The sequence below is a fragment of the Channa argus genome, chromosome 7 (genome assembly GCF_033026475.1).
Source record: "Channa argus isolate prfri chromosome 7, Channa argus male v1.0, whole genome shotgun sequence".
NCBI lineage: Eukaryota > Metazoa > Chordata > Actinopteri > Anabantiformes > Channidae > Channa > Channa argus.
Window position 1 is genome coordinate 498,397 of NC_090203.1, and position 18,731 is coordinate 517,127.

Below are 18,731 nucleotides of genomic sequence, written 5' to 3' on the forward strand. Positions count from 1 at the left end.
TGTGCAGAAAATGAATGGATCTAAAATATTGTTTGTAAGTTGTGGAGTCTTTGGAGGTTTAGGATCAAAATGTGTTATTTACGTATCATGTCTAGCACTATTACAGGGGAACTTTTTAAAGTTTGAATTTAAGAACTTTCAAGGTCAATTCTCAAAATATTTGCACAATATAGATAATTGGCTCAGTGGTAAAAGCATTGGATTGTGATGCAGTCGGCTGTTGGTTCGAACACGTTCTGCTGTGGCGACCCCTGAAGGGACAACCCACAAGCTGTTGATATTTTGAGATAATGAAAAATAATCTCTTAAAATCAAAAATAAAAATAAAAAATATCAATATGCTACAAACAACTAGAATCAATTTTTTTGGTCATTGGTCTAACGTTACACTACAACACACCTTTCATGTGACTTTCCCACAGTTGTATGTCTTTTCTGCAGAAGGCTGTGCTTGGATTTGGTCCCGTTTTATTCATGCTTTGCATTTTATAATTTTGGAACCAACACTCTTTAAAAAAAACAACCTCCCGGCATGTTGGCGCCATCATGTCTGACTCAGGGCAGGGTCACACATGAAAAGTAAAAATTAAAAAATCTACTCAGTCCAAGTGCTACTTGTTGTAAAAGACATTCAATACCTTTATTTAATATTCAAGCACATTTTAGAGCTTGAAGACAACATTAAAATTCAAGCATTTTCAATGATTTCCAGCCCCCGTACAAACTCTGCTGGTAGCTGAAGAAACATTCAAACTAAATAAATCCACATTCAGAAACAATTCAGCACAGTCTGAGTTTCAGGTAATTGCCAGATTGACTGACAGTAACATTTGCTGGTTGTTTGGAGATCAGACAACCTATCCTCTAGTTTCTAGCATAAAACGTGCAACTCTGAAGGACTTATCTTTTGCGTCCTTCCCCGATCACATCTCTCTTCATTCTCTTGGCTCTGGAAGTTCCCATTAGGACCAAAAACTGCCTCAGTCGCTTCCTCGTCTCCTTCAGTTTGGACTCGCTGGTGATCTGGTCATTCGGATGCTGCTGGTGAGAGTCTTCATTTGGTGGCATCAGCAGTGAAGGAGTAAGCTCTGAACCGAATGTTTCCACCAACCTGATATGAAAATCCTCCTGCAGTTTGTTCAAGGTGGTGTCCTGGAGTAAACGAAACGATGAGTGATAGGTCAGGCAGTTAACACTCTTCATAGATTGTCCTCTGGTGATATAAAGACCGACTGAATCAATAATAAAAAACTGATGTAATGTATCAACTGATGTAAAAAATGTGATTTACATCCAAGTTTTATTTCAATGGTGAAAAGCTTTGAATCCTGTGAAGTTAAAATTCTTAGATTGTTGAAAGTGAAATGTGGTTTTGTTTTGTAATTTTTAACCACGTCAGAGCAGTAGAAAGAGGAGGTTACAGGGAATAAACTCAGATTGTGTGCACCGAAATAAGACATTAAGAGACTTAAAAAAAACACAAGGTTCCAGATTCACTGAATCCTCAGACTGTTTCCTGATGACTGAACAGAGCAGAGGCAGATGAACAATCTGAGATGATCAAACATAATAAATCCTGTGCTGAAAACACTGTACAATTACGGGTTAACAGCATATAATCCACCTGAGTACCTGTGGTGATGATGTCTTGAACAGTCTCCAGACGTCAGAGAGAAACTCTGCAGCTGCTGAATAAGGAGGAGAACGGTGGCGAGTCAGACGCTCTGAAACCAGCTTCAGACCAGACTAGGAAAAAAACAACACATAAAAAGGAAAGAATCATCAGCTATGAGAATCGAACTCTGTGGGTTCTGTGAGAGCTCTACCTGCTGGACAGACATCTGGCTGTGAGAGGCTCCAGCTCAGCTCTACTGTGGATGAACCAACCTGACAAAGCCGACCGCAGCCTTCAACCTTCAGGTAGAGCAGCAGACTCTCACACCTCTGAAACACCGACAGAAGAAAACACTTTGAAAATATTGTAACACAAAGATGCAAAAAACAAAAAAAAATAGTGAGAACTGACTCTCTGATCCAGCAGACTGAGAAGGGGACTTCGTGGTCTGTCGGAGTTGTAGGAGTCTGAGGGATCCAACAGGTCCTGACACAATGAACAGGTCCAATCGGACCTGTGAGACAGAGCAGGAAGTTTTCTAGATAAAACTACACTGTAACATCTGAAGACCACAATCTGAGAATCTTTGGTAAAGAAATTTTTTCTTCTGTTTTCTCCTGTTATCGCACATCAGTTCATTGTCCCTTTTGTTGTTTTGAACAATAAAGAATTTAAAAAAGTGGTTCTTACCAAATTTCAGGGCCAACAGGGGGAACATGACATTCTCTGTGGTACCCTCGACCACAGGATAAACAGATTATTGAACCATTAGCGGATCCACAAGCAGAGCAGGAAACTATCTGTAGGGTCACAGGAGACTCCGGTGACGAAGGTGGCTCAGAGATTTTCTCACAATCATCAGGCTTGTCCTCAGCATGGGACTAAAACACAGCAGAGCAACAACAGTCTCACCTGGATGCTTCTTACATCACAACACAGTGGTGTGTGTGTGTGAGAGAGAGAGAAAACAACTAAAACACATCAGCCAGACACAGTTTCACTGGAGCTTCAGACCACAGGACAAAGGTCAGAATATTGACCTTACCAGAAGCATAAGTGTTTTGGAATGAAGTAAGCAAGAGTCAACTGCACATGTGCAAGATCACTGGTTATGGTGATTCTGAATAAGTAAACAGTAAATACTTATACTGTACTTATGTAGCGCTTTTCTACCTACTGGCACTCAAAGTGCTTTACACTGCTTCTCGTTCATACTCATGTTCACGCAATCACACACTATCACACACACTCACGAGTCAGGGATCGAACCAACAGCTGCAGGCAACATGTTTCGGAATGAAGGAACAGGTCACTCAGTGGATTGGTGTGTCTGGGTGATGTGTTGTTGAATTATGTGTATGAGTGTGTCACCGGTCTATGGTAGGGCTCAACAATATAAATATAAAGTGCAATTTCGTACCAGTATTGCAATTTAACTTTTTTTAAACTTCCTCTTTCAAAGTTTTATTCAGGGCAAACAAGCAATAACCGATAATGCCCAGTGTTGCAGAGAATATACACACTACTTGTTCACATTGGCCATGCATAAGCATGTCAAACTAGTCAAACATAGCTCATGTGGAATTTAAATGCTGGCGGCCATTTGTGTTGTTACCCTACGTGGTCACTTCATCACAACACCTCACTATAGTTAGCAGCACCAAAGTTACACTTGTCTGAGTCTGAGACTTTCTTCATCCACTCTCAGTCACTTCTCTGCATGTGAATCCTGAAGGATGCTTCTCTTATTATTGCATTTGAGTAAATCATTTTACTCGCAGCTTTGCAATTTTTAAATTGTTCAGCTGTAGTCTACAGCACAGGCAGTGTAATCCAGGTTACAGACTGACGGAAAATCAAGTATGATTAATTGATTACATTTTACCCAGTTATGACAACTTATACTCGGTGTACTTTTGAAGGATGTTTAAAATGTTTTTCAAACTTTGTGTCATTTACATGTTTTGTCCTGAATCGTTTGCAGAGCTGCTCCAAGGTCAGTTATTGTCTAACAGCAGACCATCCCACACTGTAGTGACCCAGAGTCACTCAATGCTCACAGGTGCTTATCAAAGTGCTGAAAAGGGAATAGGTTTCCATAAAAGGAGAAAAGGGCTGGAAGCAGTAGCCTGAGGGTGGAGAATGTTCTGCCCAGCAACAGAAGGTTCTAAAACTAATGTGTGATGTATGAAATTTAGAACTGTTCTTCTCTCTTAAAGGATAATAAACCCTAAAATACGTCGTGGATGTTGAAGCTTCTTTACTGATTACACTTGAGGTGTCTAAGCCCAGATTTTGTCATTTATGCCATGACACAGAAACTACTCATTGTTTTAGAGTCTGCACTTGGATTGTTGACAATGATTTATCAAACGTTCTTCTTTAGTTCTACTTTAAGTATAAGAAAGACCTTGAACTTGTTAATTGTGGGTTTTTCACGTGGCTTACATATTAAGACATTTAAACAATGATTTTCTCTACAAGGCTGTAAGTTTGAAACAGAGTTTTGTGGTTACTTTGTTCGTACTTTGTCAAGTTAGTTTGGATCAAACACCAAGACTGACAGGTGACCACCAACCTGAGAGTCCTCACTTATCTCTTCCAGGTAGATCTCATCTTCAGCAACTCCAGGAACCAAACGAAAACTGGGAAGGGGACATCCAGGTTGAGACGGGGCAACAGGAAGTCTGAACAGCAACACTTTAGGCTGCAAGTGGCTCAAACTGCAGTCTTGTTGTCGAATCACAGACTCCGGTTCTTCAGAGTCCTCCTGCTGTCCAGTCACAATCTTCGGATCTCCAGAGTCCTCCTGCTGTCCAGTCACAGACTCCGGTTCTTCAGAGTCACTGTATGTTGCTTCACATGCAGATAGTTTCCCCTCAGGTTTGGTTTCTTCACTCATGGTGGAGTTTGGTTCGTTCTCTACAGGTTCTTGCTGCCTTGCCTCTACCTGTTGGACACTGCGATCACAGGCCGAGTCCGCCATGGCCTTTACCACGCGACTCTGCTGCTGCTCATGTTTCAGTGAGGACAAATCAGGTCTGACATCAGAGAGGACACCCTGAACAGATGTCAGAGGGGCAGGGGGTGTCACAGAGCTCCTGTCTTTGCTTGTTGTTTGGTGGTGCAGTCTTTGGTTTGGTGATACTGCCTGGCTTGATCCGACAAATACATAGTTTTCTGCTGTGGCAGGAAGTATCTGGTCACTTCCTGAGATCAGACTGACATGTCTAGGAAGAGTATTTCCCAGTGGGCTGCACTGTTTCTGCTGTTTGGAGCAGGTTTTCTCAGGTAAGCTGTAGGTCAGCATGGGAAGCAGAGGACCAGGTGAGGGGAGGCTGACAGGCCAGCAGGACAGCTGGTATACTGTTTTGCTGTCAGTCAGCAAGACAACAGGAGACTGGTTCTGAAGAGACTGGTTTGGATGAGGAGCTGGTGGTCGTTGCAGAACAATGGATTGTGGGGCGGGTTTGAGAACAGTACAGGACACAGAGGAACCTGCTGATAGTGGGAAATTGGACTGGAAAGGCTGAAGTTTCACTGGCTGGACACATTTTATCTGCACCTGGTTTGAATTTGTCATCATAGTCGAGGAGACCATTGGTTGGATGTGTTGAGTGGAGGTGACTGGACTGCTCCTGGATTGGCTGATGTTCTCACAGGACGAGACAGCAGGACTCAACTGAGTGGGGACACGTGCAGTGCAGGTGGGGGCCCATAAGAAGGGGGATGATGATGATGATGATGATGATGAGGTTGAGCACAATGATGAGGAAGATGGAGGATAAACCTGATGCACTGAGGACTTCCGGGATGGAACAAGTGAGCGAGTGTCCTTGGCGGTCCTTTGGATGAGTGGTTTGCAGGTAGGTGCTGGATAGGTGAAGGTCGGAGGCGTTACAGTGGATGAGGAAGAGAACGAGGTAAAGGGAGGACAAACCAACTGATCGTGCAAAGAGGTGGGATGCTTGTTTCCAAAAATGTCATTCGTAATTTGGTTGCGGTGGGTTGGGGTGAAGGTAGGAGGAGCAATGGAGGAGTTTGTAATGGAGGAGGAAGAAGGTGGAAGACTTAACTGACCTGACGTAGAATGAAAGTTCACTGGAACACCTGAGATACAGTTACTGGTGTTCCTATTTGACACTAGAGAACTACAGGAGGGTGTTGGACAGTTGGAGGAAAGAGGAGCAGGAACAGTGGAGGAGGAGCATGATGACGAGGAAGAACAATGCAACTGACCAGACAAGGACTTTGAGGGCATAGAGGATTGGTTTACTGGTAAAGGTGAGCAGTCGTTGCTGATGGATACAGTTTGGAGGTGGGCCCTAGAGGAAGGTAGCAGACAGGTGGAAGAGGAGGAGCAGGAGGCGGAGCTTGATTCTGAGGTGGAGCTAGTTGCAGGAAATAAGTTACAGGACAAGGATTTCAACAACACTGCAAGAGAGTTTGATGGAAAAGGTGAATTAGGGTCATTGGTTGTTGCAGACTGAATGTTGCAAGTGGAGATGGGAGGACTGATGGTGATGGCGGAGGTGGTGGTGGTGCCTGAAGTCTCTTTGTTGTGACTGGAGGTACGTGACACAGAGAAGGGGATCCACGCAATATCAAGATGACCTGGAAACCAAACACAGCATCAGCAGATGATACAACCAGAACACTGCTGTCTCAGAGTTTGTGCAGGAGGACTCTCTGGTCTCCTAGGCAGAAGGTGCAGAGCACAGTCCCTCCTAAGACACAGAGCCAATTCATCAGGTTTACTTCCTTCTCCTGACTGAGCTGCTTGCTGCTTTGTACTTCACTTGTAAGTTGCTCTGTATAAGAGCATCTGACAAATAATTTATTGAAAATTATAGGACTGAACAAATAATCATATTCAAATCAATACAGCAATGAAACCATACTGATTTCACATTACTAATCAGCAGAGGAGGTGGTTGAAAGTGGACGAAGAAACTAGCATGTTGACAAGTAGGCTGGGTGTTTCTTACTATCATCACATATGATCAAGAAACAAAACCCAACTGGGAAATTACTAGATAATGGCATGAGATGTCGATGAATGAGCTGCAAAACAGAGGTGAATTATACAGAAACATTTTTACATGAAAGATTTATCTAAAAAATTATTTCATTGTTTTACTACATCGTCCAACCTTAGCTAACTAAATCAGGAAACATCAGACCAACAGCTCCATGCTTCGTCAGAACATAGAAAAGACCAAATTCTATTTTCATTTAGTTATTATATTACACACTGTGGCCACATGGCTGGTTGATTAGATCATTGCATTAATTAGCAGATATACAGGTGGTCCTAATAAAGCGGTCTAATGTAAACTTACCAAAGTTTAAAAGGGCTTCCACTGAGCTCCTCTCAGTGACAACCTTCATTTGAGGCATGGTCTCAGGGGGAGATACATCCTGATCTGGAAGATCCTTCAGTTCACACTCAATCTGGTGAATTAGAAACACAACTATGTCAAACTAGTTCTGTATCGGTGCTCTTTACTCTTCTGTGAGGATAGAGACACAGGTCAACTAGAAATAATAATTTTCTCTTCGTGATGTTTCATCAGGATCAACCTGTGCAGAGAGACATGAGAGAGAAACATGCCTCACATGAAACTGAAGCTACAGCAACATTAACTGTGAATCAAACCAGTCTGTGACCCAGTGAAATAACAGCTGTTTTCTGCTGAAACTGTTTTTCAGAAACTAGCTGTACCAAATCCTGGAGATCCTTGTTCAAACACATGAAGTTTATGTTCCAGCACCGCATAGAAGACACCAAGCAAAACTGTTCAGCGCAATGATCCCACGATGGTGGAACGAGCTACCAAACGCTGCACGCTCAGCTGATTCTCTCCCAATATTCAAAAAACTGCTGAAAACTGAACTCTTCCGCATCTTCCTATGCACTTAAATCTTTAAAAAAAATAAAATAAAAAAAAATAAACCTTTCTGCTCTCTTGCACTTGTATCTCGTGAACTGTGAACACTTTTCTCATAGGACTTTGCTTTGATGTTTTCTCCTTGACTTAGATTTTTGCTGCCTTGTACCTCACTTGTAAGTCGCTTTGGATAAAAGCGTCTGCTAAATGGCTAAATGTAAATGTAAATATTAGCTTCAATTATTGATAATATATAAATAAAAAAACAACAGGGAAAATGTCTTGTGGTGACTTCTGTCTGTGGTCAGGGGCCATCAGGGCCAGATGGACCAGATACTCCTATCCACACTGACTAGGATTTGAGAGGCTATTAGAAGTATCAAATAAAAAAAAAAATCATTTTATTTGTAAATCTCAAACTCATGTGTTTTTGTTAAAGGCAGCAAAGTTAGAGGAAGCACTGTACCTGTGCAATGGCTGAAAGATACCCATCTATTTTTGGGTTGTTGCAAAAAGGCAGAGATTTATGAATCGTTCTTGTAAGTATCAGTCTTTGTTTTTAGTTTTACACATGTAAATTTGATAAAATGTAGATCAAATTTACATGTTACTGTCATAACTTTCTTCAAAGGTCCTCTGGATAGCCATCATACATTATGTCTGTGAGAGTCACACCTGGACCACTGGACGTAGCCTCCACAGACACCTGCAAGACTTCAGAAGCAAACAGATCATCCAGGAGAAGTCACCATCCAGAATAAACGGTGGGTCACAAGTACCTCACTTGCAGGTATACACTTACTAATGTGCAAGTACATTCTAAGTAGCTGATGTATAAATGCTTGTTAAACTAGAGATGATAATTTGGGATTCATAGCAAAATGTAGATCAAATTTATACACCATCAACTATTCCACTGAATAAGAGTTTCATTCAGTGTTTGGGTGTAAACGACTTCCTTATTCTTCTACTTTGTACTTGTCTAGTAAATATGTGTTAAATGTAATTTGCATACGTTACATAATTAGTGAGTTTTTATTTTCATTTCTCATAGCTGCATTAGAAATTCTGCTAATAGTACATAGATTTTATGACCTGCTCCCCATTTTTCCTTTAATATGTAGATTAATAGCTGAACTTTCTAGAATCACATTCTGATACATGTAAACAAGTGTTTGTCCTTCTCACCACCAGTGCCGCTGGCTGACATTGACATTTGGCCATGAGTATCTGGGAATCAAACCACTGGGTTCATGGACAACTGCTCTACTAACCAATTGAGCCACACTCGTCTTTAAATTCTAGTTGAGCTCAGTAAATATCCCAACATCAGTTTCTGCTCTGTTCTGTTTTGACTGTACCTCTGCAGATAAACTTTTGCATTTTCCTTCATGTTGGATTAAAAGTTTTGATTCAGTTCATCCTTGACTTTAAACCCACAGCTGGCAAAATAACCTCACCAGTCTTTTTGGTGCCTTTTCCAGAGCTTACATCACATCTTTTCATTTCACTGTAGACAAACAAAACTGAACTGCTCAAAGTCAAATTCTGGCCTTGAATAAAACCCTTTTTTACCCTTAAACACAATAATCAGATATCTTACCTGTGCTCTGTAAGCAATCAGGGCAGGCAGGTCATTAGTATTTTTGGCTTTTTCTCCCATTTCAGTTACTGACTGTTGACTACGCTGCAGCTGCTTCAGCTTCACCATCCTCCTGTGAATCCACTCACACTCCGACTCATACACCTTCTGCTCAGATACAAAGATGTTCACATTCAAATAGCTGTAGAACAACTTACAAACTTTATGATTTAAGTTGATGGGGTCTGTGTGTTATAGGGTTTTTATTGTAGCAAAATTAGAGCTTTTATAGTTTGACATTAAAGAACATCAGAAACTTGAAATAATTGAAATTCCACTGCTGAACATTTGTTTGGAAAAGTCAGAACCAATCAGTTGGTAAAGAAAAACTGTCATGGTGATAAAGTGAGATTTTTGTAAATTACCTGAATATTTTTCATCACGTCTTCCATGCGTTTTGTCAAGTGCTGCTGAAGGAGACTGAACGACTGCTGCAGCTCAAACTTCAGACTACACTCATACTGAACAATATCCTGTAGCCTGAGACACAACCACACAAAGCAGGTGACTTTAGTTAGAGCTTCTAAGTTTAAAGGAAAACTCAGTGAAGGCTCTGGCTTAAACTGTCAATTTAAAGTAGTTTTAAAAGTTGTAGCCTGTTAAAGATTAGGAAACATTACTGCTCTTTAGAAGTCATCCACCAAGCTTTTACATTAATATATTCATTCAGACATGGGAGAACAAAAAGTCTTTGCATTAGATGGATGATATAGAAAGAAAACAACAGTGAACTCCGAAGATGGCACAGAAAAATTATTTTATTGAAATGGCTCGAAACCACAAACTAAACTCTCAGGGGTTTATCATACAGAGGTTTAGAGGAATGTTGAATGGCATTACCTGGTCTCCATGTCCTGCAGAGTCTGTCTCAATGTCTCTCTCTGTGCTCGGATTGGCTGAACCTGATCTTCAAGCTGCTTCTTCAGACTGTCCAATGCTTCACCAACAAACTCATACCTGTGAGGAGGCAGCAGATCAAAACTAATTCTGACCATTTTAATGTTTATTCAAACTTCTGAAATAAACATGTTAGATCACTTTAGACTCAGGACCCAGAACAAACAGCTTACTTTCTAAACTTTCATTTGTCACTTGGATTATGCCGTAATTTCTTTCCAGTTAACTCTGATTAACTCTCGGCTTCCTCCAGTGTTTTCAGCATATCAGCTTCGCTGTGAAGGATACGTTTGTTTTTAATGTTCGGGTGGCACAAGTGGGCAGTGGTAGGCTGCATTTCCACATTCTGGTGCTGATCTCCAGTTTCATATGTTGTGCTTCCTGCTCTGCATGTGCAAGCTGGACTGCAGTGAGTTGACTAAAAATATTAGAATACAATCCAAATACAATTTCAGATGTTTTAAGAGTTTTTAAGGTCTAATTAGTCTTTGGATTTAGGATATTTTAAGATTTAACATGTGAACAAGTTCAGGTGTAATTTGGTAGAATAGAGTACAATGTTTGCAATATATTCAATGCCAAATAACTCCATGCATAAAGGCCGACATGAGCGTTTCTTGCTGCCTGTGTACCTGTGATTCATGTGGGTCATGAGCTGACAGTCTCGACAGGTGAGCTGGTTGCAGGTTAGGCAGAAGAGTTTGAGTGGCTCAGACGGGTGGAGTCTGCAGAACTTGGTGGGAGGAGTGGAGGGGTCTCCTAAAACAGACACAGTTAACATCCTGCAACAACAAGATATAGCACTGATCCTCAGAACTTCACAGCAGCACAGAATCAGTGACAAAACAGATCCACCTGTGGTAAATAAAAGGACCAAGAATCAGAAAGAGGAATCCAGGGTCCAGTTATTCATGGGACTTAACTAATTCTGGGAAAAATAATCCTGTTGATTCTCATTCAGTTTGTGAATCATGGATTATTCATCTTGTATTTGTGTTTCAGATGGATTTTTGCCCTTTATTTTTTTAGCAACCATTATTAGTTGAGTTTTACACTTTTTTTTAATGCTTGCATCTTGAACATAAAAATATCAGTGTTTAGCTGGTAGGGGATAAGGGAAAACTGATTTCCCCAGGTTTCTGTCGTAGAACGCTGATTTCTTTACCATGTAAATAACCAGGTTTCTAATCATCTTTCTGTAACAGCATGCGTGCATAACAAAAGGCTGCAGATGGGACAGGGAAAGATTTAAACAGAGCAATGCTACTTAAATATTAAAACAGTCAGACTGAAAATTAAACACAAAGTGCCTCAAATCTAAAAGAGATCAATGCTTCCAGAAGTGGTCAGAGGTATAAGAGAAATCTGCTGCATGTATATATGTAAATTTCTAGTAGGCAGTTTTTTAAGTGCATGCAAACACTGTTCCCTGATTATCAGAGAAAGCTGAGTTATCTGGTTACCTTAGAATCGACTTTAATGCAATAAATGTACATATTTAAAAGTAAAGAACACAGCATGTAATAAATATTTTAAATTTATCATTTTCCTCAAAACTCAAACAATACCCCATAATGACAATGTGAAAGAAGTTTGTTAGAAATCTTTGCTAATTTATTTAAAATAAAAAACAAATGTACATAAGTTTTCATGGCCTTTGCTAAAACACTCAAAATTGAGCTCTGGTGCATCGTGTTTCCACTGATCATCCTTGAGATGTGTCTACCACATGATTGGAGTCCACCTGTGGGATATTCCGTTGATTGTACATGTTTTAGAAAAGCACACACCTGTCTAAGGTCCCACAGTTAACAGTGCATGTCAGAGCACAAACCAAATCAAGGAATTGTCTGTAGACCTCAGAGACAGGATTGTATCAAGGAACAGATCTGGGGAAGGGTACACAAAGATTTCTGCAGAATTGAAGGTCCCAATGAGCACAGTGGCCTCCATCATCTGTAAATGGAAGAAGTGTGGAACCACCTCTTCCTGAAGCGGGCCTTGGCCAAATTGAGGGATCGAAAGAGAAGGGCCTTAGTCACAGAGTTGACCAAGAACCTGATGGTCACTCTGAAAGAGCTTCAGCATTTCTCTGTGGAGAGAGGAGAACCTTCCAGAAGAACAAGAATCTCTGCGGCACTCCACCAATTGGGCCAGTATGTTGGAGTGGCCAGATGGAAACCACTCCTCAGGAAAGAGCACATGACAGCCTGCCTGTGTCATGGTTGGAGGAAACCAGGCACCGCTCATCACCTGGCCAATATCATCCCCACAGTAAAGCATGGTGGTGGCAGCATGGTGCTGTGGGGATGTTTTTTTTAGTGGCAGGAACTGAGAAACTAGTCAGGATCAAGGGAAACATGAATTCAGTAATGTACAGAGACATCCTTGATGAAAACCTGTTCCAGAACACTCTAGACCATAGACTGGGGCGACTATTCATCTTTCACCAGGACAACAACCCTGAGCACACAGCCAAGCAGACAAAGGAGTGGCTAAGGGACAACTCTGTGAATGTCCTTGAGTGTCCCAGCCAGACCACAGACTTGAACCTGATTGAACATCTCCGGATAGATCTGAAAATGGCAGTGCACTGATGCTCCCCCTCCAACTTGATGGAGTTTGAGAGGTACTGCAAAGAGGAATGGAAGAAACTGCCCAAAAATAGGTGTGTCAAGCTTGTAGCATCATACTCAAAAAGACTTGAGGCTGTAATTGTTGCTAAAGGTGCTTCAACAAAGTATTAAGGAAAGGCGGTGAATATATATATATATATATATATATATATATATATATATATATATATATATATATATATATATATATATATATATATATATTTTTTAATTTAATAAATTTGCAAAGATTTCAAACAAACTTTTTACATTGTCATTATAGGGTATTGCTTGTAGAACTGAGGAAAATAATGAATTTGATCCATTTTCTAATAAGGCTGTAACATAAAATGTGGAAAAAGTCAAGTGCTGGGAAAACTTTCTGGATGCACTGTAGAATCTGGAGGCGCTTAGTGCACATTGTATTGACGAAAATACATGTAAACAGTCTATAAGCCTTGTCTCCACAATACGTCAGACGCAGAGGATAAATCAGATTACTCTACTGCATGTATACAAAGACTTCAAGTTACTTGGCTAACTAAGAGCATGTACATGCAGCCGGTGGTATTAATTTTGTTAATTAATAGTTAAATAAATTACATAAAAACAGTTCTGGTATGGATAACAATTTAAACACATTATTGAAGGTTTCAGTTTATATGAACACTAAAACACAGTTTGGACTGGATAATAGTGTGGACTCCGGACTGTGAAGTACCTATGACTCTCTGACATGTGGTGGTTCTCGGTCCCGCTGGTGGGTGGTTCAGAAGCCGGTGGGATCTGGTGACCGAGACTCTTCGATGAGCTGAAACACAGTCTTCACACAGTGCTTCATGACAGTCCAGACACCAGCCACTGAAGGAGGGAGCATCACAGCTATTACACTGAGGAGACAGGGGAGAGGGGGCTGTTAATGAAGCTGTGGGAGGAGCTGGCAATTTGAGAGAAGACAGCACAGATCAGAATCTATATCCACATTTTACAAAAACTGTGCTATTTTAAATTTAAAAAAAAAAAAGTGGGTGATACAGACAAAATCACACATCAATATAGTCTAAACCATAATACAATAACTTAATCGACAGATTACATTGAAATGTAATCCGCACTCCACGGTGGTATCATTTAAGATTCAAACACAATACAATTGTAAAAGAAGAAAATTGATCCCAACATAAAGTCAATTAAACTGTGACTCTCCGAACTTATAGTTGTAATCTACATATATAAACACTACAGCGCGCCATGGTCCAACACTTTTTATTTACTGGTCTGAGTCTTGCTGACTGACTTTTGCTTGCTATCAGAAACGGAAATGCTGCAGATCATGTGAAGTGGGACAGTCCAGCCCCGCGAACATCCAGTATGTCACCAGGGTTCTATGGTCCAACCCTGCCCATATCCATGCTACATTTAAGACCTGTTGGGAAATTCACTTACCTTTCAATCTAAATTTCACTTTATTGATTTGAGCAATGTACTTCAAAAGGTTCCATGACAGAAAAACTTTAATTTAAAATCATGTCATAAACATCAGATATTGCTTTGTATTCTCTGGACCACTATAGTTGTAGTGCCATTAACGTTCAGTTAAACTAGCTGCTAGAAAGTTCTATTAAAAGGTGACTTTCAATTTAAAAAAAAGTTTGTTGTGTGATGTGTTTTGCTTCCAAATGGCAATTTAGAAGATCACTGGAATCATAAAAATCATTATGTAAACAGGTTTTCTACCCAAGTGATTTACAAGAATCACATCTATGTTACAATTTACTATTACAAACAGCATAATCATAGAGACATAGTCAACTCATATCCATTTCTATACTCTTAAGAGAGATTTCTTTAATGGTGCAAACTCAAGACAAAAGATGAAATAAAAAGGTGGTAAATAATGTCTTAAGCAGGGGAAATAAGTGAGGAGTCACAGAAAGGGACAGGCAGTGAAAATAGAGGGATCGGAACAGAAAGAATGTAATGTTGACAAGAGAAGTTGAGAGGAAACAGGTGTTGTTTGAATTGTTCACTGGAACCTTTAACCTGAGTCCAATATATTACTGGTTCACAGTTTATGTTACTGCCCACTGACTTGTTTTTAAAGCTTTTGTTATCCAATTTTTCCCCAATCATCATGAAAAGGAAACATAAAAATGACACCTCACTATTTCCAAAACCCTGAGTGTGGCTATTTAGCGCCACTGGGCTATAAACCTGCAGTTCTTTCTAAACAGTGAGCTCATCATCAACAAGGGGGCATACAAGGGGTTAAGCAGTAAACACAATGGCTAGCACACACTAGGCCTGCACGGAGCACTTGTGCTGACTTAATTAATGACATAATTGAAGGCCACGCAGCGTTTTGCGGTACTGAACACGTCCAGCATAAAATTACTAAAATGCCAACTGTTAGATCATCTCCAAAGACGTCATAAGGCAACAACAATCACCGTCACCGCTCCTCAAAGCTCTCAAATTAGCAACTGGGACTTTTGTTCTTCAAACACTGCTACGTTTGAGGTCTGAACAATTGCTTAAAATTGTCAACATGATTTTTTTTTTTAAATACAAATTAAAAATATATGATTTTTTTTTTATTATTATTGCCTTAAACTACAAAGTCAAATACTTTCCCATAATAACATAATTATAATTGACAGTCTTTCAGAGTTTAATCATTTAACTCCCATTCATAATGAGGACAATGTTTAAAAATCATGGACATTTTGATGTCGATGTTTTCATATTGATTTTTAGGAAGGCTGAGATTTGCTGCTTACAAGAAGCTGAATTTAAGTTAAGAGATCTTGAGGACTGATTATGAGATCTGTAATCTATGTAAACAGAACATCAAGAAACCAATGTTTGAAATATTGTGCAAGTTTACATACATAAGAATAAATAAATAATATTCATTTCCTTTTATTCTTCACAGAAATTCACTATTGGTATGAAGATATTCTGATGACTTCTTTACCAATGGTTTCATGAAACACTGGACTTAAATGCATATATTTACTACTACTATGATTATTATTATTAGCATTATTATTATTACTGTTATTATGCTGCGATATGCTATAGGTGGCCCCACCCAGCCACCAAGGGCTACCTCGTAGCCAGTCCTGACCCTGGATAGAAATGGGAGCCTTGCGGGAGGAATGGCATCCCGGTGTAAAACCACGTGCCAAATCAAAATCCTAAAAAGGGACAAGCCAAAAGCCATTGATCTTATGTTCTAGAGCCAGATCACTGGGGGTCCAGGATCAGAGTTTCATCTACCTGCTGGCTGAAGCCATTTTCTGAATGTTCTGTTTTCTCCATGTTGAGGTTAGCTCTCATATCCTGAAAGACAGAAAAAGAGGAATTAAATACAACCTGATTAGTGCGTAAGAACATTTATTCATCAGAGAAACAACCTAAAACGTGCTGCCCAGCTGCTTCGCAGAGCAAAAAAAACTCTGCTCAGGTAGAAATTGCAGTAGATCTGATGTTTGAATTGTTCCCAATGAAGCCACAGGAAAACCTATTAAAAACACTACACCACTGACAAGATGTCCTTCAATGGTAAAGTGTCTGCAGGTTCTGATGAGCTTCCTGCACGTTCCCCACTGAGAAGAACCACCAGTATAAGACCTGCAAGTCAAGCTTTGCGCTTCACCACATGTAAAGGGAATAGTTCTTAGGGTTGGACCCAATAAGATGCTTGACATGACTCCTCAGTGTTAATTAGTTTTATTAAAGAAGGTTATTGTTGGCAAGCAGGATGTTGAACTGGTAAGCCCTCCGACTCGCTGATCTCCAGTTATAGTGCGTGGGGAAACGAGCTGAGCCTGAAGGGGAGATAAGGATCTCAACGGGAGGAGTGAAGTGGTGGTCCTGGCAGTGTGTGCGTGGAATGTAGACATGAGTGATTTCCAGTCCCTGGTGAGAAACAGAACTTCAAAATCCTCTTAGTTGCACAGAGATCACAATTCCAAAACCCCTTGGTGACAACATCCAATAATATCCAAAATCCCTTTCATTGAGCATCTGCACTAGGTGATGCTGAGGAAGTCCGTGATGCTTGGCACAATAATCAAAAGTTCCTTACAGTAGCCTGAGTCTCACAGGTAGAAAGTCATATGGAGCAATAGGCACTTACACATGGGACGAATAGAACATGAGCGTGGCAATGAATTAAAAATGGGCGAGACATGGAATTAAAAATGAGTATGGCATGGAAAGCGTTCTCTTTCATGAGGTCCGTGATGATAGCTTGGTTCCTTACGGGAACTTAGCAATACTCAGGGTCCATGGCATAATTTACCAAGTCGGTAACACAGAGAGTCAATAGGGGGTTGTACTCACTAATACAGAGCGGCATGCAGAGACAGGTCAATAAACATAGCGTGGTCCGAACCGTGGAACGCAACAAAAAGTTTCTTATAAAGGCTGGAAAGTCGCGATGAACAAAAGCAAACAATCTGGCAGCTTGGTGAAGGAACTGAGGATGTATATAGACTAAGTGATGGGTGCAGGTGAAACTGATTAGTGGTGATTAGTGAAGCGGGACCAATGTAACAGGACCAGGAAATGGTTGCAAAATAAAAGTCCTGAGGGAGGGAGTGAAGTCGTGGATCCTGACAACATGACCATCACTACACCTCTAAACAAACACTCTTTGTTGTCCAGCACCTGGTAAGGCTGCACTTTACACTGCCCTCTTCATTCATTTCAACAGGGTTTTAACACAGTGGGAACCAGATCTGTGTAGAGACCCAGTTCAAATGCTTACGCTTTGAAATTCTGCACATGAAAAATCACCTGAAACATATGACTTTTTCTGAGTAGTAATATTATTATTATTATTATTATTATTATTATTTAACTCTTGAGCTACATGTGGAATGTTAAGATTAAACATGTAGATATACAGATAAGACATAATAAACCATTTCTGTTTATTATTAGTCTCAAATTAACATAACCATTTGACAAATGTTATAGGCTTGATTTTATATGGTGTATGGTATTAGAAATCAGAAAACAAAGATTTATGAATTTCTGAAAAATATTGTACACTAAGTAATTTTAAAACTTTTTCAATAAATAGCCCCTATATTCTAACGATATATTTGCAGTTGCTGACAGTCCAATGATCCAGCTCCAAACCTTACTGAATCGTTTTATGACATTGGTAAAAGGCTTCAGATGGGGGTTTAGGAAAAAATTTGCTTAGGGCCCCAGAAATTTCGGCCCTTTGTGAAAAAGTAAGAGGTGCAGAAAATGGAAAACTGGACCTACAGTAAAATGAACTCAACGGCGCCTAAAAAAAAAAATAACTGATGCTCTTTTGTGCTACAAAATGTGCGGGTGGTGTGTAAATCGTGTCAACGTGAAGTCGAGTGGAGACACTTTGAGTTTTCTTTCGTTACCTCAACTTAGTCTTAACTATCGAACTAGCTATCTAGCTAAGTAGCTAACTAACTAACTACCCTCGACAGATGTCGACTCACCGTAACGTTGGGTGCAAACGTTGTGTCCGTCTCCTCCTGTCCGGCGACTCCCCGTCTGCTAAAAACGTGAAGAAAATGGGAAGAAACATAAAAGTCTTTGCTCAGATGTAGTCACATTACGGTCCCTTCTAACGGTGGTGAAGTTACGTCGGACACCCAGGATTGTGTCGAGCAAGATGGGCGTTTCCAAAGGACGCCTCACTTCGAAGCATGGATGTATTAAAAGAGCTGGATACTGTACTGCAACATGGCGCCCAGTCAAATGACTGAAAACTCTTCTTCGGGCGCATAAGCCAAGAGGTATTCGGGCTTGCGGGTTTACTTCCGCCTTATGCGACTCACTGCACATGCCCACTAGTGTTTCTGTGCAGCCCACGCTTGCGCACTCTCGTTCTTTTTTAAACGATAATTACAGTTTACAGGTACAAAATCAGAATATAAACAGTAAAAAATGGCCGTGTTTGTAGCTGGACAGTGTCCTAACATTCAGCTGTTAGCTCTATTATTATTATTATTATTATTATTATTATTATTATTATGTAGAAAGATGGTAGAGAGCAGATTTTACCACAC

The 18,731-nt window shown here is 40.3% G+C and overlaps 1 protein-coding gene across 5 annotated transcripts; it reads right to left on the reverse strand.

Annotated features, from left to right (window-relative positions):
- Positions 1-612: 612 nt before the first annotated feature.
- On the reverse strand, positions 613-18,355 carry trim33l (tripartite motif containing 33, like). Of its 5 annotated transcripts, XM_067509189.1 has the most exons (15): positions 18,159-18,354; positions 16,080-16,584; positions 15,943-16,005; positions 13,382-13,550; positions 10,678-10,804; positions 9,989-10,105; positions 9,514-9,628; positions 9,110-9,256; positions 6,958-7,069; positions 4,194-6,229; positions 2,306-2,496; positions 2,027-2,129; positions 1,888-1,944; positions 1,633-1,746; positions 613-1,152 (listed from the first exon to the last, which is right to left on the reverse strand). In XM_067509189.1, the coding sequence occupies exons 3-15, from the start codon at positions 16,000-16,002 to the stop codon at positions 901-903; spliced, it is 3,600 nt and encodes a 1,199-aa protein (XP_067365290.1). In that variant the 5' UTR covers positions 16,003-16,005; positions 16,080-16,584; positions 18,159-18,354; the 3' UTR covers positions 613-900. The 5 variants fall into 5 exon arrangements, with proteins under 5 accessions (XP_067365290.1, XP_067365289.1, XP_067365291.1 ...); XM_067509188.1 differs by lacking the exon at positions 16,080-16,584; XM_067509192.1 differs by lacking the exon at positions 16,080-16,584 and having other exon boundaries at positions 1,014-1,152; positions 1,827-1,944; positions 18,159-18,355.
- Positions 18,356-18,731: the final 376 nt, after the last annotated feature.